The 26,516-nt window shown below is 40.5% G+C and overlaps 1 protein-coding gene, 1 long non-coding RNA gene and 1 other non-coding gene across 5 annotated transcripts in view; 1 reads left to right on the top strand and 2 right to left on the bottom strand.

The window, feature by feature from the left end:
- Positions 1-8,039, bottom strand: part of MCU (mitochondrial calcium uniporter) — a 201,092-nt gene extending 193,053 nt beyond the window's left edge. For 2 of the 3 annotated variants that reach the window (XM_045040130.1, XM_045040134.1), the window contains exon 1: positions 7,893-8,029. Coding sequence is in view for 1 of the 3 variants with exons in the window: in XM_023240544.2 (XP_023096312.1) it covers positions 7,893-8,039 (147 nt within the window). In the remaining 2 variants the exon portion in view is untranslated. Of the gene's footprint in view, positions 1-7,892 lie in introns of all 3 variants that reach the window. The other variant, XM_023240544.2, reaches the window with a different exon arrangement.
- Positions 8,040-8,227: 188 nt separating this feature from the next.
- Positions 8,228-26,490, top strand: LOC109492497. The gene is made up of 2 exons (XR_002146390.3): positions 8,228-8,361; positions 25,054-26,490. It is a non-coding gene; the product is annotated as an uncharacterized LOC109492497 (long non-coding RNA).
- Positions 23,721-23,827, bottom strand: LOC111557223. The gene has a single exon (XR_002737070.2). It is a non-coding gene; the product is annotated as a U6 spliceosomal RNA (small nuclear RNA).
- Positions 26,491-26,516: the final 26 nt, after the last annotated feature.

The raw sequence follows: 26,516 nt of genomic DNA, 5'->3' as shown, positions 1-26,516 counted from the left end.
AGCCTATGTCCAATCACCAAGTTCTAACAATTCTACTTCCTAAATCTGCCTTCTCTCTATTCCCTTTCTCTATCCCCAGTGATACTGCCCTTATTCAGGCATCTTTTGCCTGGTTCATTAAGATACCCCTTATTGGCCTCTTGGCTTTCTGGTCCCATCCTTTCGAATCCGGCCTTCACACTGCTGCCATTGTAACGAACCTTCCAAAAAAAAGCACAAACCTGATCATGTGATTCGCCTAATTGAAATTCTTCAGATGCTCACCTATTGACTAGCAGTATTTTTCCAAACTGTGGCTTAAACTGTAGAATCAATTTAAGTGGGTCCCAACCAGTATTTCTTTAACAAAATAGCATAGAAACTATGTATGCCTCATACATAGTAAAAATATTGTTTCATGAAACTTTTCCTACTTTTATGCACACGTGCACATTCTGGGTCATGATATAAAATGTATTTCTACTGTGGGTTGAGTTTAAAAAAAACCACTGACCTACATAATAAAATCCAATCCCTTCACAAGTCCCTTCACAGTCTGATTCCCTCACCATAGCACAGTAGTTAAGAGACAGGCTCTGGAGCCAGACCACTTGCATTTCCTTGCCAGAAATACCAGTCGCCGCTGCATGATCCTGAGTAAGTCATTTACTAGCTGAGTGTCACTTACCAGCTGTGATCCTGGGCAAATCAACCGAGCTGAGGTAACTCGGCTTCACTATAAAACGAGGGTAGCAACAACATCTACCCATAGGGTGCCACAAGAATTAAGTGAGATTACCTATGTGACACGTGTGACACGTGGTGCACTTGATAAATGTTAATTATTAGTGGTATCGCTATTACTGCCCAGCCTAATCTCTGGCTGTTCTTGCTCACACTCCAGTTCTTACAAACTACTGGCCGTTTCTCAAATACATCTTCCTTCCTCATACAGTCATGTCAGATGTTGCTGCTGCCTAGACTGGACTATACCCTTCCAGTCCCCCACACATCATATTTCATCCTATTTCAGCTTAAGTGAGACCTCCCCTGTGAAGCCTTCTCCAGCTAAACGCTCCCACTGAACCTCCGGGCCGGCGGGGAGCATAGCCACTTACAGTCTTGTTTGTCGGTGTCTCCTAGCCAAACTGTGACTTCTCAGGACCACCTCAGAGACGTCACTCTTTCCCAGCACAGCATCTTACAAACAGCAGTTCATCAGATATTTTCTGAATGACTCCTGGTTACTTACCCTTACTAGGTCTTCATTTTCTCATCTGTACAATGGGAGTACTATTTTGCCCAAAGAGTTATAAAAGTGTCTGATATAGAAGCAATGCTCAACAATGAGTGGGACTTTCCAGAATCCTTAGCCAAATTACAAATATCCTAAGGAAGCAATATCTTAGACCCTTATTAGCTAACACCTGGAGGTGAGGGTAGAGAAAGAGACTTAAATGTTGCCCGAAAGATGATAAGATCTCTTGGAAGAAAACTGCAGTAGATGCTTGAGAAAGAAACACAGCTGAAGGACAAGATGAAAGGGAAGGGGGCCCTACACGGACACCCAGCCAGACCTAGGCATAAATCCCAGCTCCAAAACATCTGTCTAGTCCATCTTTGCATCCCTAGCATTAAAACAGTTTATGACACTTAGGAAGAAATGAACCTATCTCATCCTCAATTTCCTCATCTATAAACCTGGGATAATCATGCCTCTCACAGGACTATAGTGAGAATTAAATGAGGTAACACAATGCCTTCAGATGCTTTCTTCTCTATCTACCCCTCTACATACAGGTCAGGTAGTTCACATTAACCTACTTCCTCTCCAGTTATTTGACAAATTATCAGTCATGTTAACTTTCTCTAAAGTTTAAAGCAGATATTAATACTCTTAAACATCCTGTAATACCACTTATTATAGGTATTACAAAAAAGGTGAAGGCAAAAAAGAAGTTTAAAGGATCCTGTAATCCATAAGGCAGTACAGTTCAAGACTATACGTGGGAGACTGTCCCCTGGATGGCCTCATACACATATGGATTCTCAGCAATTCTCTGGTGATTTTTACAAGTGTTCCCCAAACAATAAAATAGACAACAGTAAAGACTGAAAACTTTAGTAACAAAGTATAAAAGGTAAATACCCCCCTTTTGATTAATAAATATTGTCAATGTCCTTAAAGAACCTTTGAAAAGGACTCTTATTTTCAAGAGATGTCAAAATGCAATGTCATATTTCCCATTTTTTCCAGAACTGCATTAGAAAAAGTTCAGTTTCAGCATGCTACTAGACCCAGTTGGTGGTGTAATCTACCAAGTTATATTTTGATCAAAATAAAAGATTCAAGCCCATACACAGTTTATGGGTCAATAATTCACTAAACTCATTAAAATTACTTTGCTTGAAGTCAACTTTCATGTTACACAGGCTGTCTCACTGCAAGCATTTAACAAACTGCAGTGAAATAATTAAATGGATTGTTTCTCTTTTTGTGTTCAACCTGCAGAGGACAGGTTTTTTAACACATATCATCAAGCTTGACCTAAATCAGGAAATAATTATTCAGGACCGGGCTTGAGTTTAAGCACTTACTGAAAGAAAGGGTCTCAACTCACTTTTCATTTTTTGATTTTTTTCTCTCCCCAATTCATTTTTTTTTTTTTTTTTAAAGTAGGCTCCACGCCCAATAGGGAGTTTGAACTGGAATCAAGCAAGAGTCAAATGTTCTACCTGGGATCAAGAGTCAGATGCTCTACTGACATAATCAGCCAGGCACCCCTCCTAATTAACTTTTTAAAAGGAACCTCGGCTTAATTGTCTTTTAAATGAAACATACGTTCCTGCAATTTCATAGGAAAAGAACTGATTGAGAAAGCCAGCAGATGGGGGAACCATTTTCAGCTCTGTAGTAACTTGCTGGGCTACTAAAGAAAAAACCATTTCACCACTCTTGCATTATTGCCTTAATCTATGGTCTTTTTGAGCTCTGAAGTCTATGATTCTTTTTAGTACACGTCCTCCATGGTAACATCTTAGTTTTCCTAATAACATGTTATTCCAGTAATTCTAAAATATCCATGAGTCATGGTACAGTATTAATTAGTGAAATAAAGAATAGAGGATTCCGTTATGTTGGGTGGCTATCTCAAGATCTTAAAAGGTAGTCTTGTCCTGGGACACCTGGATGGCTCAGTTGGTTGAGTGTCAGACTTTGGCTCAGGTCATGATCTTGCAGTTCATGAATTCGAGCCCCGCGTCGGGTTTGCTGCTCTCAGCACAGAACCCGCTTCAGATCTTCTGTTCCTCTCTCCCTCTGTCTCTCCCCCATTTGCATGCATTCTCTCTCTCTCTCTCTCTCTCTCTCTCTCTCTCTCTCTCTCTCTCTCTCTCTCTCTTAAAAAAAAAAAAAAAAAAAAAGCCCATAGTCTTGTCCTTAAGCACACACATAAACCAGAATTTTTTAAGAAAACCCATAGAGACACAAAGCTAGGATATAAAAAAGAAATGAAAGCAACATCTCTGCAGTTATTCAGATAATGGTATTAATGGGGGCGGGGCACCTGGGTGGCTCAGTCAGTTAAGTCTCTGACTCTTGATATTGGCCCAGGTCAAATGATCTCCCAGTCATGTGACTGAGCTATGTCAGGCTCAGCACTGAGTGTGGAGTCTGCTTGGGATTCTCTCTCTTCCTCTCTCTCTCAAAATAAGTAATAAACATTTAAAAAAAAAAAACAAAAAAACCAGACAATGGTATCAATGAGGTGCTATTACAGAAGACCATAACCACTCTGGATTTCAAACACAAGGCAGCCCCAAAACCAAAAACGATGTACATTCAGTTTGTTGTTCTCTTTGACATACACCATTCCTGATGCTGCATTCTCTATTTAGATTTCCTCTTGGAGTAGAGTTCCATAAAGCATAATAATCTGGGTATTAATCACACTTTTGCTGGGCTTTGGGCAGAAAGCAAGTATCACTGTAGAACTCATCGAAAGGTACCAACTCTGTGCATCAGTCTACCATAAAGAAGTGTAATATACAATCAAAGACAGTACTGGCAATACCAAAGTTAAAGCAATTACCCAAATGTGGCTACCTAGGCAACAGGCCATTAGAAAAGTCACACTGGGGGGTGGGGGGCGTGGTAAGGAGCACATCTTTTCATTGTACCTGCAAGCAGACAAAAGGGTGCATATTCAATTAATGCTCATCTGAGTGTCACCTATATACCTAGCACCGCGCTGGAGTCTATGAGAGACAAAAAGGCAATACTGCCCACCCACCCCATAAGATAAGGCACCCACAAATGAAATATTTAGGTAACAAGATAAGTCAGTGTCAATCTGTGTCCTGCTAATAATTAAACTAGCTAACAATAAATCCTATCAGAACTTAGACAAGGCAGAAGAGAACAACAGAAAGGGATTAAGAGCCAGGAATCACACAAATTAAGATTCTGACTAGGACTTCTTGAATCCACCTCCATTTAAAGACATCTCAGATGTCATTAACCACAAACATAACCTAATAAGTCACTTCCCTCAGTTCCCATTAGGCGTGTCTCCTCATCTGTAAAGTGAGGAGGTTAGATTCAAAGAGGAGTCATAGGTCACAGTCTCTAACCTGAAATGGACCTTACAGGTTAGAGAAGTGATTAAGACCGAAATTCAGCTGCAAGAACTGCATAAACATTTAGTATAGATACTCGGAACACTGGCTTAAGCGCAGTGGAATATTTGTGCTGGGATGTCTCTGGGAAACGCAATTAAAGAATTGCAACTTGCTTCTGTGTCTGGAAATATAACCTCTGCTAAAACTATCAGGTTAAACAGAAATGTTGTGACCACTAAAGAACTATAATGTGTAAAAGTGAGAGGGACAGTCACAAACAATAACAGTCCAATGACAGACTTAAGCAAGAGATTTAGTAATTCAGCATAGCCACTGACCACTAGGAAATGTCAACAGTCAGGCTTTCATAATCAGAGGTGAGACCATTTGATTTAGCAAAGGAATTACCCAGCTCACAATGAAAGGCAGTTCCCCCTCAAAGAGCCATCCTTGAAAATAGCAACCACCTTCACTAACCACACAGAAAGGCATGCGACAAACATTTTACATCAGTCTTAAGTTGCAACCACAAGCTGGGAGCAGTAACGGGCTCTTCACATGGAAAATGAAAAACTACACTAGATGGTGCTAAAAATATTGAATAACGCCCTGCATTCTTATTTCTATTTACTTAGTTGGGTGATCTTTTAATAAAGAAAGTGGGGAGGGGACAAGTTATGTTTCATAACTTCACAACCACATCTGCCATTGAGCTGAACTGTATTGTTTTGGACTCCTCCTGTAAACTTGGAAAAGATTTTGAACACATGCCTCTCAAGCAAAAAAATTAACCAGCACCATAACCGGTTATGTCCCCCTGGCTCTAATTTACTGTACCTACTACAGCAGAACAAAAGTGGCACAAGCTGGGCTTGTGATGTCGTCCAATGCAGAGTGCCATCTGCTGCACATGCACAGGATGTCTCCTAGGCAAGATTCAACCTTAGTGTCTCTCAGGGACCTTTACAAGAGCGAGCTGTTTGCTCCCATATTTGCCTAATACATTTGGCCTCAAACAACATCCACTTACAGGAGCATTCCCATTCATGGGATTTTAAAACACCAATACTTTCCTAACGATGGTCAGTTTTATAAAGGAGGAGAAAGATTATGAAGGAGCAATGGCACCTGATAATGAGAAGAACACAAGAACGGGGTCAGAATATCTGGGGTGGGTCCTGAAACTGTTGCCTGTTGGCTGTGCAATCCTGGCCAAGTTTCTCCCCTTTTCTGGGCCTCAATTTCAGGCATAAAATGTCAAGAGTTAAACAAATCTCCAAGAGATACCTTTCAAAGTGAGTCTTGTGAGAGATCATAGAATAACAGATGGAGACAGCTATATACAGGGTGGCTTCAGAGCAATCGTAGAAAAAGAAAAAATCCTGTTTACATATTTTAAATCATCAGACACAATTTTTTTCAAAAGCATACAATTCTAAGTTCATTTACAAGTCAACATTCCCATGATAACACTTCAGCCCTTCAGAAATAACACTTCACTTTAACTGTGCTTTCAGTTACAAATTCAGCACATCACTTTTACCCACCCCAGAATAGCACAGAAGAACACTTTCATGAAGTACCCACACAAGGAAGGCACTCACAGCCTGACAGATTCGCATAGTGAAAAATATACAAGGCACAAATTTAAAAATGCTAAATGAATACCACACCCAAATAGCCTTAAAAACAAACTGTGCAAAGTCAAAAGACGTATTAGCAAAATACAGGGATAAAGACAACTTGAGAAGTCTTTAAATAGTTTGAGGGAGAGGGGAATGCAATCAGGTTTTTGGGTGGCTTCATGTTTTTAGGAAAACAAAACACATAAACGGAGGCTATGAAACATGCAATTCTAAACTGAACTGTGGAAAAGCTCGGCTCTCACCCAAAAGCTTCAGCAAAGCAATATGTCAGCATGCCAAATATGAAGTACAATTTTCTTCACAAGAATGAAGACAGGATCCATACGTATGACTAATAATAACAATATCATCTTGCATTTCCAGAGCATTAGTTCTTTTCATAGCTCTTTCAGACCCTTGATTTTATGTTGTCATCAGTCTTGGGGTATCCTCTCTGAAAACCTCCAGTTCAGTTTCCTCTCAAGAGCTATGTGATCACAAGAAGACAGGTGGATGTATTTGTTAACACAGGTGGACGTACGTGCTGAGATCTCAAGGTACTAGTTTCTTCTAGCAGGCTGTCTGCAGTGATTCTCTCATTAGCACACTATACAACTTAGCTCTAGGAAACAAAACCTACACTTTCTCACTTGGCCAAAGACCAACACAAATGGGCTGGGAAAGTCCAAGCAAAGAGAACCCACTGACTTGTTAGGTCAAGAACTCCACGCCAAGTTGATCTCTTGTAACTGAAAAAAGAAATGACAATCACTCACAAACACACCCCAAGGCTGTTCAAATAGAAACTCTCCTTCGTTGCCAGCCAATGAAATCCAGCAATAACTGGTTAATTCAACCACCAAATCCCTGCCTCTGTGAACAACTTGCCATACCCACGTCCCCTCCGCCTGCTGCCCATCCTTCCTTCTTCAGGCACGCGTGAGCAAGCTGCTAAGCCAGCCCTCCAAAAGGACCACCGAGGACCTTTAAGAATCTCAGGATGGAGCTTGCCTCCTGAAGCAATGCAGCATCCTTCGCGAGGGGGCTGTTTCCCGTGCCCACACATGCAGGAAGTCACAGAGGGGGATAAAGTTTGATTATCCTTTCTTGCCCGTTCCCGAAGGGCCGAGAGAGGACGAGGGAGCGGTCCCGCTGGGGTCCTGGGCTGCTCTCCCGAGACAGTTCCCAGAAGCATGGCTGGCACTGCCACTCTCCTGACACATACACCAGGCAGCCGCGGCAACTCAGGACACCCCGACCCGCCCGGAGGAGGAGGGAAAGGGGACAACTTGCACGGGGCTCAGTTCGCGAGCGGTGGGGCAGAGTTGTTTTAAAAAAAAAAAAAAAAAAAAAAGAGGGAGGGACCGAGATCGGGTGCGAGTCAGAGAAGGGTTCAAGTCCCTTCCCCGCCCTGGTGCCCCGGGTCCTGCGGGAACATCCCCGCCATCGCCCCTCCTCCTCCTCCTCTCGGCTTCCTCCGCCCTCCCTCCCTTCCTGGTCGCCGCCGCAGGCGCCTGAAGGGCACGGCGGCTCCTCGGTGCCCGGCAAGCTCGGGAGCGGCAGCGAGTTGAGGGAACTCGCCCGCTGCCCCGGCGGCCTGCCCGCCAGCGGCTCCCACACGCCAGCGCCGCCCCGCCCTCCCCGGAGCCTCGGGGCGCGCTAGCTCACCGTCCGGTGGTGCTGCTGCTGCCGGTGGCGGCTGACGCCCAGCCCGGGGAAGCAGCCGGCAGTCAGCGCTCCGCAGCCGCCGACGCCCCCGCCGCCGCCCCGGGAGGAGAGGAGCAGCAGGAGCGATCTACCTGCGGCGGCCGCCATCTCTCAACTGGAAACGGCGCCGACCCAGGCAGCGCAGCGGACGGCCGGGGCGGAGCTAAGGCCCGCCACTCACCCGCGCCGGACCAACTGCCGCCCTTGGCTGAGTTGGGGAGGCGGGGCTTCCTGCAAGGCCCAATCGACAGGCGGGAGAACCACACTTGAGGCTGCCTGTCACTTCCAGAGTTACCTATTGTGGGACCTAGTCAATTACGGGCAAATTCTAAGGAACCGGTAATTGGCATCCGAGCCCCTCAGAATAGCAGCAGTAGAGATGGCATATTCGATTTGGCTAATCTTCACCAAGGATAAAGCTATGATAAAGGTAACTGGGGAAACGGATCTTTGTGCTAAGCTTTGTACTTCGTGAGTGTTCTAAGTTGGCAAAATATGTACCAGATAAATAATCATTAAACTAAGGATGCTGGAACGCTCAATGACACGCCCAGACTTACCATTCATACTGATGGTATTTGGATATGCTGGAATTAACCCTACATCATAGGGTGATCTAATGACCGTGATGTGTGGCATAGTATAGGAGAGGTAGAATGATTAGGATATCAAAGTCCCAGAATGAGTACATGCCATCAGAGTGAATTAACTGATCTATGTATATTTCAAATACTCAATTCATTTTTACAGCATCTTTCAGACTGATACTCTTACACTCTCCAGAAGCAATAGTCTCCATTTTCTTACTATCTTTGACCCTGTGTGCACTTACTAAACTATGAAAACAGAACATGTTGGTAATGTAATAAAAGTCATGTAAAGGTTACGTCAATGAATTTAGCTAAACTAGCCATTAGGATAAACTTTGGAATAATTGTTGATCACTTTCTCTTAAAAAATATTTTTTTCCCCAAGAAGCAAGATCATAATGAAAACTCATTAAAGACTGTGAAATAAATATTTCCTTAGAAGATTTCCTTACTATCTGTTGTTATAAGCTGGTTAGTCCTCACATTTTTTTTTTTAAAAATCTGAAGCACGAAAGCAGTTTGGTAAGCAGATGAAAAGTATTGCTCTCAATTTTGGGAAACATCTTTATAGTGTAGCCTTAGGTGATCAAGCTGAAACAAACAAACAAAAATACACCGCACACAATTTTATTGTATCACTTGCTCTAATAATATTTTTTTAAAGTTTAACTGAAGTAGTACTTGTTTGGCCAAGAATTGCTAAATAATGAAGTGGAGTTTTTGGTCTGTTTAATCCTTCCACCCCACTCTGGAACAGTAAAATGATTGGCTTCTCCAGGTGAGACTATCACACCACTCACCCAAAAGGCATTTATTGCCCAACAGTGGAACCCGAGAGCTCGAGAATGAGATTAGCCCCCCATTCAACAGCTGCACACACTAATCCCTCTCGTTGGAAATCTGTGACATTCCCGGAACAACTTCACTCACAGTCATTTTCGGCCCATCTATATTTATCCCATCTGCATATTATGTATTTACCCAGCTGTGCCATTTCCTCCTTCTTACTAGGAAGGAGAACCATGGATTTTAGTTTTGTTTCTATTTTCTGTGACTTTGCCATATCTGGCTACGAATCAGGATTGCCCCTTCATGTCTATCTTATACTCTGAGAAGTTCTATGGGAATCGTCTTTCTCCTATTTTTCCAAGTATAGAAATTAGATATGCATCCTAGGTAGAATGTTCTGAGACTTAGTCCTGTGCATTTGCAAAAGAACCACAATAAATAGATTATTTAACTGCACAAACCTGAAACTAGAGGGGCTACCAAAAGCTTTCTTCTTATTTACCAAAAGAGGTTATCTTTTATCTACCAAGATGAAACCACTGATGCACCCCCAGTAGGCTGTGTAATTTGCGGATCCACTGACTGAACCGAGTTCTAATAATCCGGAGCTAGAAATGAAACAAACATCAATTATCTCTTCACTATCTATTCACTCTTCAGCTATCTCTTTTCCATAGCTGCAAAGGATATACCTCACATTAGCTGGTTGGCCAGGCCCCATAACAAGAAAGTGTAGATAGTGCAACAGAAAGCATCCACATACCTAGAAAATAAATAAATAATAAATTATATACGAAGAGAAATGACATATGACAGGAAACAGTTAATTCATGCAGTACCTGCTATGCTGATCACCTTTATAATACTTTTATAAAAGATGGTAAAGTAGGGGCACCTGGGTGGCTCAGTCGGTCGAGCATCTGACTTTGACTCAGGTCATGATCTCATGGTTCGTGAGTTTGAGCCCCGCATCAGGCTCTGTGCTGACAGCTCAGGGTCTGGAGCCTACTTTGGATTCTTTGTCTCCCTCTCTCTCTCTGCTCCTCCCCTGCTTACACTCTGTCTCTCTCTCAAAAATAAATAAAGATTAAAAAAAATTATTTTTAAAGATGGGAAAGTAACCACACACACACACACACACACAAAGAAAACTTAAAAACATTGTAACTTTTGAGAATTAAAAAATTTAAGAAAACCTAAATGTTTTCCAATAGGGAATTGGTTAATAAATTAGAGACGAACCCTATAACAGAATATTATGTAGCCATTAACAAAATGAATTGTCCCATCTATAAAGAAGTAATAATGCAGTACAAATGAGCCTTTTAAAAGTTATTATTTTATATAATTCAGGTACATATTGACTTCTAGAAAAATAAATAAGAAACGTTACCTCTGGGGACTTTTGAGGGGATAGCTACCCTTTCAAACGGTTCAACATTTTCTCATCTGCATGTCATTTTTACCATTATAAAACCATGGTCACTGAAACCTATATGGCTACAGAGTTCTTTTCTGTGCCAGTCCTTAAAACAGGTTGATCTTTTTTTAGCTAAAACTAATCAGAACAGATTTCCTGGAGCATGAAACCCTAACTAGGCTCCCTACAAAACGTACACTGAAGTCAGCTCCTAATTATGACTCAATTCAACGGAGTATTTGCTTAAAAGCATTCCAAAATAGCCAGGATAGGTGATTGCACACAGTTCATCGCATGAGCAAGAAACCATGACAGGGATCTGCTTAGAGGTCTGGGGGCTGTGTTTCATGGTTCACAGATGGTGTGAATTACATATGCAGGTAAGGTGAACAATTCTTAATGGACAGAAAAAAAGTCTGTGAAGAAGGAGAGCAAAAGAAAAGGGTTTTACCTTCAAATATTTATCACAGCCTAGGTCTGTTTTCTGGCTATTTGGGGTTCACTATTTTCCCAGATGTCATTATTCCCGTTTCTCCACACCTACCCATCTGCAGTCATCTCTCCATCATTACCACTCACTTTCCCATGACTTCTTAGTTTCTGTAAACTTTTCTGTCTTTTTTAAGCTTCGCTGGTTCAGAAATATTTCTAGTGAGCATAGCTGAGAAGGGCTGAACTACTCATAAACCCCACCACATCTCTTTTCCCGTCTTTATCTACAGCTAGTCTCACTTCGCTAAACTGAACACACATTTTTTTCCTTCCTACTTTTTAATCCCTTTACTTTTCTCCCCTCCAATATTCCCATCCCTCTTACTCTAATATAGACTGAAACCTTACACTGGATTATGAACATATTTTACATACATAATTTACATAGGTATACTTACATATGATCTCTTAAAATTTTTGTGTAGCCAGAGCCTCAGGCCCTGACCTTCAAAGAATGACTGACTCCATATTCATTTTGTAATTCAGTGACCCTATAATCGAATATTCTTTCAGATCAGGAACATCCAATCTACAAGTTTTCTTCTGTCAAGAGCATGGGGCACCTGGATGGCTCAGTGGGTTACGCATCTGACTTCGGCTCAAGTCATGATCTCACAGTTCGTGAGTTGAAGCCCCACGTTGGACTCTGTGCTGACAGCTCAGAGCCTGGAGCCTGCTTCAGATTCTGATTCTCTCTCTGCCTTCCCTCACTCGCACTCTGGGTCTCTCTCTCTCTCAAAAATAAACGTTAAAAAATTTTCAAACATATTCAGTGCAATACCTATCAAAATAACACCAGCATTCTTCACAGAGCTAGAACAAACCATCCTAAAATTTGTATGGAACCAGAAAAGACCCCGAATAGCCAAAGCAATCTTGAAAAAGAAAACCAAAGCAGGAGGCATCACAATCCCGGACTTCAAGCTGTATTACAAAGCTGTAATCATCAAGACAGTATGGTACTGGCACAAAAACAGGCACTCAGATCAATGGAACAGAATAGAGAACCCAGAAATGGACCCACACATGTATGGCCAACTAATCTTTGACAAAGCAGGAAAGAATATCCAGTGGAATAAAGACAGTCTCTTCAGCAAGTGGTGCTGGGAAAACTGGACAGCGACACGCAGAAGAATGAACCTGGACCACTTTCTTACACCATACACAAAAATAAACTCAAAACGGATGAAAGACCTAAATATAAGACAAGAAGCCATCAAAATTCTCAAGGAGAAAGCAAGCAAAAACCTCTTTGATCTTGGCCATGGCAACTTCTTACTCAACATGTCTCCAGAGGCAAGGGAAACAAAAGCAAAAATGAACTACTGGGACCTCATCAAAATTAAAACTTCTACACAGCAAAAGAAATAATCAGCAAAACTAAAAGGCAACAACAGAATGGGAGAAGATATTTGCAAACGACATATCAGATAAAGGGTTAGTATCTAAAATCTGTAAAGAACTTCTCCAACTCCACACCCAAGAAACAAACAATCCAGTGAAGTAATGGGCAAGAGACATGAATAGACACTTCTCCAAAGAAGACATCCAGATGGCCAACCGACACATGAAAAAATGCTCAACATCACTCATCATCAGGCAAATACAAATCAAAACCACAATGAGATACCACCTCACACCTGTCAGAATAGCTAACATTAACAACTCAGGCAACAACAGATGTTGGCGAGGATGCGGAGAAAGAGGATCTCTTTTGCACTGCTGGTGGGAATACAGACTGGTGCAGCCACTCTGGGAAACAGTATGGAGGTTCCTCAAAAAATTAAATATAGAACTACCCTACAACTCAGCAATCGCACTACTAGGTATTTATGCAAGGGATATAGGTATGCTGTTTTGAAGGGACACGTGCACCCCAATGTTTATAGCAGCACTATTGACAATAACCTAAGTATGGAAAGAGCCCAAATGTCCATCGATGGATGAATGGATAAAGAAGATGTGGTATGTATACACACACACACACACACACAATGGAGTATTACTTGGCAATCAAAAAGAATGAAATCTTGCCATTTGCAACTACGTGGATAGAGCTAAAGGGTATTATGCTAAGCAAAATTAGTGTGAGAAAGACAAACATCATATGACTTCACTGCTATGAGGACTTTAAGATATAAAACAGATGAACATAAGGGAAGGGAAGCAAAAATCATAAAAAATCAATGGGTAAGGGGCATTAAGGAATCTACTCCTGAAGTCATTTTTGCACTATACGCTAACTTGGATGCAAATTTAAAAACTAAAATAAAAAAAATTTTTTTCGAGAGCAGAACACCAGGAAAACACCAAGTTGAGAAGGGCAGGGTTTGTTCAAATAGGACCGTCTTTGTTCATGTTTCTCAAGATCTGAGAGGTTGGCAGCAAATATTAATGGTGTCCTCTTTGTGTTGTATTGGCTGTGGCTTCCTCCAGCCTTTGCTATTTACTAGACCTTTGGAGCCAGGAAGTCTTTTTCCTCTATCTGAAGTGATTCAAAGAGGCAGGACACAAACTTTGCACTCAAACAACTCCTCTAGAGGAATTCAGCATAGGAATTTGGCACACATTCTTATGGAGTTGAACACCATTCCAGAATATCTAAAAGTGCCCCCAAAATCACAAGAACATTCTTTGACAAGACCAAATTCTAACAAAATTCCAGATTGGTAAAGTGCTCCCCTCTTTCAGCAATCTCCAGGTATTTACTACCTAAATCCTGAATATGCCCTGACCTTTCAACCTCCAACTCTGCTCCCACTGTCCCTGTAAGCCACCTGTTCTACTCTTTTGAAGGCCAACTTTGCCTCCTCTGAGATTAAATGTCCAAGTAAAATTAAACTCTCATAATTTATTGTTTGACCTTGTATCATGGTACTTTGGTACCTGCTGCAAGCTGATTTGACAGTTGAGGTCTGCCACACCCCCTTGGTTATCAGACCTATTTGATCAGACTCATCTCCTTGGCTGGGCCACAGCTCCTTCTGTCATCTTCTAAGTGTAATTTGTATCAAAGTTATTAATGTTACTATATTTCTCTTACAGAACTATTCCAGGTTAGTGTTGCCAACCTGGCAAACTAATTTAAGCTATCTATTTAGATGATAATAAGTACTTTTTGGATTGCCTCTTTTACACAACCTTTAAATTTATAGGAGTCTCCCAATGCTGATAGCCAAAATAATTTCACAAAGTATGGCGGGTCTAAATAAATTATTCTGGGGTGGGGCACCTGGGTGGCTTAGTTTAGTGTCCGACTCTTGATTTCAGCTCGGGTTATGATCCCTGAGTCATGGGATCAGGCCCCACATTGGGCTGCATGTTGGGCTCTACACTGAGCATAGAGCCTGCTTAAGATTCTCTCTCTCCCCCTCCTGTCCCTCTTCCCCATTCTCTCTCTCTCTCTCTCTCTCTCTCTCTCTCTCTCTCTCTCTCAAATTAAAAATAAAAAATTTATTCTGGGGTGAGACAGTCCATTAAAAGTCTTCAAAAATTCATCAAATACCTAGCATGAGTTTACCTATTTCAAGCTCAGATTCATCTTTATATTACGCTGAGTGTTGCCCAAATTTCAGCTCCTCTGAAACTAAACAAATTTAGTGTCCAATGGTATATTCATTCTCCACTTTGATATCATGTATATAATCTTCATCAGTACTTATTTATATGTGAACGCATAAAGACTGGGCTCTGGGTTGCACTTGGTAGGAGGCAGAGGGTGGAGGAAGCTGTGGGCGTGAGACTGGTCATTGCCAGTTAACAACAGGTGCGAATGCTGCTCTTTAAATTTAGCCATTGCCCTTGGCATCTCATCTCTCAGCCGTCACGTATGGCAACCACTGCTGATTTGGAAAGGATCAAGGAAAGAATGACAGAAAGGGTCACATTTATTAAAAGGCAGAGAGAAAAAGAGCTTTGTTCTCTTTTATTTAATAAAAGCTAGCCTAAGAAATAAAAAACCAGCATGAGACTTGGAAAGTGAAAAAACAACTTAAAAGAGTGAAAAGGGGAAGAAAATTATTCAAAGAGATAATAATTATTAACAAATCATTCTTAATTAGGCACTTTAAAAGCCATTCCAGCTGCCAAAACGGGGGAGCAAAATTATCTAAAATTTGGGTAGAGACTCAGAAAATAATTACTGTTAATTGGGAGTTAGGATAAGAGGAGGGGACAAGACCTGAATGAGGATAATCTTTTGTACATTCATTTGATCAGTCAAGAAAAATATACTGACTGCCTCTTATGTGTCGGACAATATATACTATGAGAAAACTTTCCAAAATTCACATTTTTTTGCATCGTGTATTACTTTTTCTAAAATGCTCACCCTAACCTTGAAATGGAATCAATTCTTCCCATAACTTTGCAGTCCAACATTTATAGAGCATTCAAAAGAATTACTGAAAGATCCTTTGAGTTACCTCGGAGTCTCAATGTAACATAACTTTAAAACATACTACCAATGTAATAACTCACCCCACCCAACAAGGAAGACATATGAAGACATATGAAGAAATTTTAGTTTTTGCTGTCATTGTACAGTAGGGTACAATTCTATGTAAATAGTTTCTAACTAGTTCATTGCCTAGAGTACAAAGAGAACTTCAATCTCAGAGAATGGTGAGAAGACATTGCATTCCTTCCTTCATGTCTTGCTATTCTAAGACGTACCTATTAGATTGAAACAGGGCCCTTTGGCTTTTCCAGCATCAGAATAACTCATTTAATAGACTTGTTAAGGGGCGCCTGGGTGGCTCAGTCGGTTGAGCATCCGGCTTCGGCTCAGGTCATGATCTTGCGGTTTGTGAGTTTGAGCCCTGAGTCGGGCTCTGTGCTGATGGCTCAGAGCCTGGGGCCTGCTTCAGATTCTGTGTCTCCCTCTCTCTCTGTCCCTCCCCTGTTCACGCTCTGTCTCTCTCTGTCTTTCAATAGTAAATAAACGGTAAAAAAAAAAATTAATAGCAAAAAAAATTTAAGCAAGATTTATAGCACCTATAGATGCTACTACTTTAAGATCCTGAAGCAATCAGATCTATTAACTATTCAATCAAAACATGATCATTATTAAGAAGAGGAAAATTTCACATAATACTACTAGATTATAAACCTGGGATAGTGTGTGGAAGGGTCCTAACTCAGAATCCTGAGCTAATTTGGATTATTTCCCATGATATTTTATAGTTATTATTACAATTACCATGATACAGAACTCAAGAGGATTTGAAAAAAGATTGTAAAGATTTGATTTTTCTTTTAAAATGGACCTTTGCTGCTTTCTTATCAATTTTATGTTTTGGAAGGTGGAAATATATAAACATAGACAATAATTTCCTGTTTGCAATCATAAATCCTTCTCCCAGAAACAGACCTGGGAAATGAATGAATCTTGTTAAATCAAATTTTACATATAGGTTAATAGTAAGCAGGCCAACTTTGAAAAGTAAAACCCTAGTTTCCAGAATGCATTCTTTTTTTTATGCTTTTTAAATTTATTTACTTATTTTGAGAGAGAGAGAGAGAGAGACCACAAGTGGGATAGGGAGAAAGAGAGAAAGAATTCCAAGCAGGCTTTCACACTGTCAGCACAGAGCCCAACTTGGGGCTCAAACTCACAAACTGTGAGAACATGACCTGGGCCAAAATCGAGAGTCAGATGTTTAATCGACTGAGCCATCCAGGCACCCCCGGAATGCATTCTTTAGAATGGTAATTCCCAATTTTTGATCCATCTTGGCAAATAAAACTTTAACACATGGTCATCACAAATAATAGCTACCTAAAGCATCTCAATAAATAAGACAGACTTTGGCTTATACAAAATTCCAAGTGTGTTAATTGTAACTACATTGTGCCCAAATATCTCCTTGTATTAAAAAAAATCTGAAGTATTTTTTTAAGTTTATGTATTTATTTGGAGAGAGACAGACACAATGTGAGTGGGGGAAGGACAGAGAGAGACAGAGGGAGAGAGAGAATTCCAAGCAGGCTCCATGCTGCCAGCGCAGAACCCAAGGTGGCGTTCGAACCCACGAGCCCCGAGATTATGACCTGAGCCCAAACTAAGAGGCAGATGCTTAACTGACTGAGCCACCCAGGCACCCCTGAAGTATTTCTTAAATTTAATAAAAGAGTTTATTCTGCAACTGCAGTAATGGCTATCTGTGAGTTCCAAGAAATTCATCCATTATCTCAATAAATAAGGTGATTTGTTGGTTGAGTTACCACAGCTAACAAACAAACAAAAGGATACGGCCCCACCAACTTACCATATAATAAAAGATCAGGGAAACAGGAGAGTATTATAGGAGGGCATTTTACCTAATTTTGAGGATCTGGGTAGGGATCTCAGGATATCCCTTTGGTGACACCTGACAAGTTAATGGAAGTAAGTGCCGGAGGGAAAGTAGTGAGATATGATACCAGAGAGGCAACGAGAACCCATTACATAGTGTCTTCTAAATCATATTAAGGAATTTGGACTTTACACAAAGAACAAAGTTTGTCTTCAAGGGTTTCAGAAAGGGGAGAGATTAGAGAATAGATTGGAGACCAGAGAGACTGAAGGAAAACAAATTAGGAAATCTAGGCAAGAAATGCCAGCAATATGATCTATAGTATTGGCCATGGAAAAAAACAGACTAATTTGAAAGAGACTGTATATAAGAAGTTGAATCAAAAGGTACTGGTAATTGATAGGATATTTGGGGGCAGCAGGCAAAAAAGGAGAATAAAGTAGCAAGGGAAATTTTTAAGTGTCTCACTTGGGCAACTTGTGTCGATGCTGATGCCAGAGGAAACACAGAAAAGATTTCGTGGGGGATGATGAGTTCAGTTTTGAAAATGTTGTGTGACAGGTGCCTTGAGACATCCAAGCAACAATATTCATCAGACAGCTGGCTATTTGAGCCTAATGAATAGACTGTAGAAATAGATGTGGAGATCATCCGCATATAGATAGTTTGTAAATGAAACCACAGAAGTGGTTGGAACCATCCGGGATGAGATCTAAGAAATTAGTTGAAGATCTAAGAAGATCTAAGAAATTAGATGCCATTTAATGTTCTTCCCTAATACACGCTTAACAAATATTTGATTTAAGTAAATGAATGAATGAATAAAAACATGAGTCTTAATAAGATCTAGAAGGCATTTTTTTTTAATTTTTTTTTAACGTTTTTTATTTATTTTTGGGACAGAGAGAGACAGAGCATGAACGGGGGAGGGGCAGAGAGAGAGGGAGACACAGAATCGGAAACAGGCTCCAGGCTCAGAGCCATCAGCCCAGAGCCTGACGCGGGGCTCGAACTCTCGGACCGCGAGATCGTGACCTGGCTGAAGTCGGACGCTTAACCGACTGCGCCACCCAGGCACCCCCCAGAAGGCATTTTTAACATTTGCACAGGACTTTTTCAGTATTTAGTATTGGTGTTCCCTTTTTCAGTATTCAGTATTAATATTCACTGACCTCAGGTAGTTAGTGCTATGAATCGTTCAGTATTCAAAAATGTTCTGGGTCCCTGGAGAACTTTTTTAATTTACTGCAAGATTTTTATTTTATTACAATGACAATATGTGTAAAGCTCCCAAGCTGAGTTCTAATACTTCAGACAGGAGCAAACTCACATACTTGGCATAGTTTCTTATACATAATTAATGCTCTAAAATCATATGTTCAGGGGCACCTGGGTGGCTCAGTCGGTTGAGCGTCCAACTCTTGATTTTAGCTCAGGTCATGATCCCGAGGTCATGGAATTGAGCCCTGTTTTGGCTCCACACTGGGCGTGGAGCCTGCTTGGGGTCTCCCTCTCTCTCCCTCTGACCCTCTCCCCTGCTCACACTCTGTCTCTCCAAAATAATAATAATAATAATAATAATAATAATAATAATAATAATAATAATAATAAATTAAAAATAAACTCATAAGTTCAAAGACATTTGTGGAATGAATGAATAAATACATATGTGAAATACATATACTTATCTTCTCACAATAAAGCTATAGTATCTCCATTCCACTGTTCTTGATGTCTGCTGAGGTGGTACAGTAAGAACAACATAAGCAATTCAGTCCTAAGGGCCATTTACTCAAAGGAAGAACATCTACACTAACAATCCTGTCCAGGCTGCACTCCAGAGAGCTGGGGTGATATTAACAAAGAACTCATGTCCAAAATATACCAAGAGCTCTCGCAAATCAATAAGAAAAAGGCAGCAACCCAATACAAAAAAATGGGCAAAAGACTTGAACACATAATTCACAAAAAGAGATCAAAATAACCCATAAACAAATGGAAGGTTTCTTCACTTCATTCCCCATAAAGGAAATGCAAATTAAAAACCACAATGCAGAGCGCCTGGGTGGCTCAGTTAAGCGTCTGACTTCAGCTCAGGTCATGATCTCGTCGTGGTCTGTGAGTTCGAGCCCCGTGTTGGGCTCTGTGCTGACAGCTCAGAGCCTGGAGCCTGTTTCAGATTCTGTGTCTCCCTCTCTGACCCTCCCCCTTTCATGCTCTGTCTCTCTCTGTCTCAAAAATAAATAAACGTTAAAAAAAATTTTTTTTTAAACCCACAATGAAATAGCACTTCAAGCCCAGTAGAAGAGTCAAAGTGAAAAAGATGAAAAATACCAAGTTTTGGCAAGGATATGTAGCAATCTTGACACTCTTATGTTGCTGGTGGGAGTATAAATTGACCCAAACACTCTATCAGTCATAGTGCAGTCAGGAGACACAAACCACACCAATTACTTAAAGAGACAATTTAATATAAAGAATTGTTAATAATAAAGGATGTGTCTCTAGTTTTAATAATTCTAATCATTTTCTTTTGTCCTCTTAGCTGAAGGGATCGTAGCTGCTTTCTGCAGTTGCTACCCCATGATTCTTTCAAGTTTTCTTTTTACCCTTGCAGTTACTTAGTTAACATCTTTACACCTAGTTAACATTTACATTAAATTACCTCTTCTCAAGTTACTGGTATGGTTTTTATCTGCTAACTCATATAGAATTGATAGCAGGAGTGATCCAGGAAACAGACCCTCAAATATAGGATGTCTCGGGGCTCAAGTGGCTGTTATACTTTGCCAATATGGTGATAATCATGATTTCTAGGGCTGTCATGTGGCCTGGGACTCAGACATCTACAGATGTAGGTTCTCATGTTGTTGGGAGTGGAGGTACAGAAGCAAGGGTTTTCATAATTGAGATTGTACAACTCTTATATCCTAGTCACCAGCAATGACCTTCCTATATACTATGGGAGTAGTTCAGACTTAGAGATCTTTCTGGAAAACTACTCTATACATAGTGGATGGGTAATTGAGCTACTAAATTCAGAACTAGCCAAATTATTGAAACACATGTTTCTATTACAAATGAAAAGATAGGGATTGAAAGACGGAAATAGAAATCACTTTGGCATAGAAATCACCTAGGAAACAATTTAGTCCTCGTCTCTGATGGGACAAAAAAAAAAAAAAAAATTAAACGACCTACTAGTGCTGAGTGTTTTAATATCTATTAGCTCATTTAATCATCTCACTAACATTATGACTAGGTATTAGTATTCCTGTCTTACAGATGAGGATATTGAGGTTAAGTGATTTATGCTAACTTAGTACCCAAACTCAGGAATGAAGGACTTCAGCACCCACACTCTTAACCATTAATGTAATCTCACTCTCTGGAAACCAGCACTCTCCACATGCAGTTCAATATAATACTCTGTAAACTACAGGTCATCATTGCTTCCCTCCCCACCTCCCCCGCCCCAGGCTATTCGGTTTACAATGGGGGAAAAGAGCCACGTAGAAGGTTAGACCCGAAAAGGACTTCACAGGTTCTCTCCATCATAGTCTCAGTCTGCAGTAACTTCACTGAAGTCTAAGCACATACCTGACTTGCCCCAAGGCCACAGAGCAGTTTGTTTTTCCAAGGGAGGGGACATTTTATTTATTTATATTTAAACTTTTGTTTTTTAAAAGTAATCTCTACATCCAATGTGGGGCTCAAACTCATGACCCCAAGATCAAGATGCTTAACCAACTGAGCCAGCCAGGTGCCCCTCACAAGGCTATTTAGCGGTGGAGGCAGAACTATAATCCAGGTTTCCTCACTCTCAAGGCAGTTTTCTTTTCACTATACCACAAAATCTGCCCCTCCCACATTCTCTTCTCTCAGAGATGGGTATTGGTATAGGGTCCAAAGTTCTTATTGACTCTTTAAAGGGACTGGCTGATGTGGACAGGCAGCCTTGTTTATTAAAGGTACACAGATCTACTTCCTGGTATATATTCAATGGCGCCTCCAGTTTTATGCGTTAGCAGACTGGGCAGCCACTGTGTGCTGTGCTGAAAAGTCAGTTTTCAACCTGCCCTACATTACCTTTGCCTCGATACTTCAGACTCTCAATGTTTGCTCTTTTGGGTTGAAACACTGGAAACCTTGGTTAAAATGCCAATGGACAGTACAACCAGAGGAAGTTGTTGTCAATTCCTTAGCTTGAATTAGTTTAAGCAATTAGCACTCATCTCATGGAAGAGTCCTAAAGGATCAGGACTCTGGAGACATTTGGATTTTCCGGATGGTATCAAATGGCATAGGATGACCCGAGAGAAGTGAGGCAGGTTATAGCAGAAACCTGCAGGGACAGGTCATGGCCATATGAAGTCACGGGACACCTGGAGAGGTGAGAAGAAACTAAAAGTCAGAAAATGGTACAGAAATGGGGTGGGAAATGGAGCTCTTTTGTACAAATTAGAAAGAGACCCACGGAGCTCCTGGGTGCCTCAGTTGGTTAAGCGTCTGACTCTTGATTTCGGCTCAGGTCACGATCTCACTGTGGGTGAGTTCAAGTCCTGCATCGGGTTCCACGCTGACATTGCAGAGCCTGCTTGGGATTCTCTTTCTCTCCCTCTCTTTCTGCATTTCTCTCTCTCTCTATCTATCTCAAAATAAATAAATAAACTTAAAAGAGAGAGAGAGAGAGAGAGAGAGAGAGAGAGAGAGACCCTTTCTGGGCATCTTAGAGAATACAGCACCGACTAGATTTCCATTTCTACCGGCCCAACTTGCACACTGAACAGCCACTTGTGATAGACTTGTGTAAATCACATGCATCATAATGTTGCTGAGTGGTTGCCCTGCCTGCCACCCCTGCCGTTGCTCCTCATTTCCCAAGACAGCCGCAGAAAAAAAAGAGAACTAACCTTCACAATGCCTGGCCACAGCCCTCAGCGAATTTACTGAACTCTTACTCTGTGCAGTCAGTCACCACAAAAAACTCAATGAGTAAGATACTATTTTCCCAACTTTACAGATGAAAAATATAATGGCCCAACGAATTTAAGTGTTTTCTGTGAGACACACAATTAAGAAAACATTCAAAGAGGCTAAGTACAGTGTACCCAGCGAGTTAAGCTGGGTCTGACTCATCCTTATCTTTGTCTCCCTATACCACACCTGTTCACAGAAAACTGTTTCCTGCAGTTTACATAGTTGTACATACTCAGTTATGGCCAACCCTATTCTCTATTACACAGCATTGACCTTCAACGGTCTAACTTAACACAGGTAAGCACACAGGTTTCTCATTTGTCGGTGGACCATCTGGCAGGCAGCAATAGGGGAATAGGAAATAGCAATAGGGAGAAAAGACCCTTTGACAAGGTCATAAGAAGGTTAATGAGATCTAGATTTTAAAATATTTTTCTAAAATCTGAAAGAAAGAAAAAAGATACTTCAATGACAAGTTTGAGTACTAGCTAACAGCACAGTGATAAGCTGGGCGCTGTAAAACATTACATTATAGCATCTTGCCCAATCCTCAGAATATCCTTATGAGGAGAATACTATCCAAGCCCCCATTGTTCAGATAAGAAAAATGAGACATTGAGAAGCTACTTGCTAAAGATCTCCTGGCTAAAGTATTGGAGCCAAGATATGAATCCAGGATATCTGTTACCAGAGTCCACACACTTGTTCCTCTATATTACCTCTGCTGATAAAGCGAACAGTTCATGTTGAAGATCTCAGAGAAAACCCTGTAGTATCTTAGACTATTAACTTAAAAGTATTCACTCTGAGGCCTTAGGGGATGGTGTCATCATGAAAATAGCAAAGAAAAGGAGATTTTTGTGTTTTTAAAATGATTCCTTTGATAATATTAATTTCTTTGGTATGTTTGGCGTACTAGATTACTAGTACCTTTTGGATAAATGTCTTGTGTTTGACATGTTTCCTTCGCTCACTCACTCCTTATTGAATCATTGCTGAACAATACTGATCTTTATGGAGAAGGCACCATCATGCCTAACACTGAGCTTGGCGTATAATAAACTTAAATTTTTATTGAATGATCAGTTCCAGAAGGAAGAGGTTTTACCGGAAGTTTTCTAGATGTAGTTCCATAGGAATTAATCGTGAATGATTTTGATAATTGCATCACTAAATTACTAAGACAATATTCCACAGGTATGGGTTGAGTTTTGTTTTTTTTTTTAATATGGAACGCTTCACGAATTTGTGTGTCATCCTTGCGCAGGGGCCATGCTAATCTTCTCTGTATCGTTCCAATTTTAGTATATGTGCTGCCGAAGCGAGCACTTGGGTTGAGTTTGAATCTATGTTTAGTGTAACAACTTTTGAATTGGTGGTAGTCAGCAAATGTTCAGTAATTATAACCTTTTTTTTTTTCTTTAAGAAAGAGAGCACAAGCAGGAGAGGGGCAGAAGGGAAAGAAGGGGGGGGGAGAGAGAGAGAGAGAGAGAGAGAGAGAGAGAGAGAGAGAATCTCAAGCAGGCTGCAGGCTCCACGCTCAGCACAGAGCTGGACGCAGGGCTCAGTCCCACAACCCTGGGATCATGACCTGAGCCAAAAGTGAGTCGGACGCTCAACTGACTGAGCCATCCTGGTGCGTCAGTAATTATAACCTTTCTAGAGAGTAAGTAAATTGAAAATATTTGTTTGCTTTTTCTGTAAAATTTTAAATGCTCTCTAATATCTAACATTAGGGTATGCTAATATCAAATGTCTGTAGCTCAGTTTACTTTTTTTTTTAAGTTTCATTTATTTAAGTAATCCCAACACCCAACGTGAGGATCAAACTCATGACCCCAAGATCAAGAGTTGTATGCTTTTCCAACTGAGCCAGCCAGGCACCCCATAGCTCAGTTTATTCATTAGTGTCCTCTACCTTGTCTTAGGAAGTATAGGACATCCTTTATTTACAGCAAGTCAGTTCACAGTTCTCATTCCAGGACTCTGCCTACCACCACTGTGTTCAACTTATGGTGCCCTCAGTGAACCCAGAACAAAGAAGCATATTGTGCCCAGACTTTTGAGGAAGTGCATTTCTACCTTATTGCAGCAAAAAGCCCTGCAATCTGATGTCCAAAGCCTATACTTTGCTGAAGGAATATATAATATATAAGAAATATATAAGAAATATATAAGAAAAATACTCCCGCATCCATTTCTCAAAAAGCCATTAAGTAGCCTAAAGTTTAATCTAGAAATTTCCTCAAAGGTAAAAATAAAAATATTGCCATAGTCTTCTGTGACGTAGTTGAAAGGATATTGGAAGTGGCTTTGGAGAACTAGATTTTAAACCCAGGTCTAACTACTATGCAATCTGTGTGGGTAAGATACTTAACCTCTGCTTCCTCATCTGTAAAATAATATTCTCCTCTCTGGGTTGCAAAGGTTGTAAAGGTTAAAAAAAAGGGTGGGGGGAGTTTGGCACATGAAGCTACGTAGCAACCTAAAAAAAGTCAGTTTAATTAAAACCAGAAATATTATGTTAAATATTTTTCTTTCTCTCTTTTTAACAGGAAAACGAACAAATTTAATAACATGTACATCTTCTGTATACCCAAAGAGATACCCAAAGAAATTAACTCCAAAGATGCCTCTTTCTCTGCTAATTTGTTAAAAAAAAAAAATAACAACCAAGAATTATGAAGAAGTGAGGTCTTTGTTCATTTGCCCCTACCTTCCTGGTGTTCTGGTTTATATAAAGACTTCCACCATTGAGGAAGTCTATGTGAGCTTTATATCCCTGCCATCAGGGCAAAATGCCTGTCTTCATGTAAATGCCTGAGAAGAGTGTCATGTGTCAGTTTAGATAATGAGAGTTCATGTCTCTGTACTGCATCTCTTAGAATCCTTTTTATTTGGTGAAAAGTTTTTTAACCTCTGAATTATGACTGGTCTCGTTCATCATTTCACAAGGTTAAACAGCAGATGTCTTAAGTGTGGAACAAAAGATACCCCCCCACACACACACACACACATACACACACACTTGGTTTTTTTTCTCTCTTCCCCTGGCCTATTCTTAGAGCTTGGAATGGACCACATTACCCTATAGACTGACACAGTGGACTAGCCAACCCATTGAAAAACAGCTTTCCAGCTTGCTGATTCATACCTTCTTTAAGCAGAGATGATTGCTCCTAACTTATACTGTCTTTTTTTCTGACTCCTAATGAGCTTTAGTCAAAAGATCCTTTTTATATCACACAAATATTCAAATAACCGAAGAAATGACAATGTCCAAAATGAATTCCAAATTGAGATATTTTTCCCTTAGGTAAGCCAAAATATGAATTATTCTGTCCATCTATAATGAAAAGTTAACTGAACTCATGCTGGTTTGTCTCTAACAGCATTAAGCTGCCACTTTTTGATGAAGTTTGGTAATTTAGTCCTGCAGCATAATGGCAGGATCAATGGACAAGGACTTGGACTCTATTTTCAGTTCTAGCTCTGGCTCATTACCATTACTTTGCCCTGACCATCTTCTATTATTACTTGGAATCTCAATTATACTAGCAATGCAGAAAGATTTGGAAAAACTACCCTGTAAGCTAACAACTAAGATGCAGCGGTCTTAAGTTTGCAATTGGTGTGCCATCATAGTCTCAGGCAAGAAAACTGTCTATCTTGGCATCTCAGTTTCTTTATCTGTAAAGACATGATAAATTGCTTGTTCCTCTTTTCCCACCAGTTCCCTCACAGAAATGCGGTAATGGAAATGATATTAACACTATAAAAGATTTTGGATCTCTAGGCTGTTGCTACATAAAGAGAAAGTCCTTTTTATTTTCAACTGGCATTTTTAGGTACTTCGTGCTCCCTGAGTTTGCACCATATCAAATCCATTTGGAAAAGATTACTACATAGACTGTTATTCTTTGCAGAACCATTGCAGAAATAAAATGGGCCACAGAGAATACGCTTTAAGAAAATAAAATTGTTTCGCAAAATTTGTGATTGTTGGAAGTTAAAAATT

This window comes from Felis catus, chromosome D2, assembly GCF_018350175.1.
Source record: "Felis catus isolate Fca126 chromosome D2, F.catus_Fca126_mat1.0, whole genome shotgun sequence".
NCBI classification, from domain to species: domain Eukaryota; kingdom Metazoa; phylum Chordata; class Mammalia; order Carnivora; family Felidae; genus Felis; species Felis catus.
Note: the sequence above shows the minus strand (reverse complement) of the source record. Positions and strands in the feature narration are given on the sequence as shown.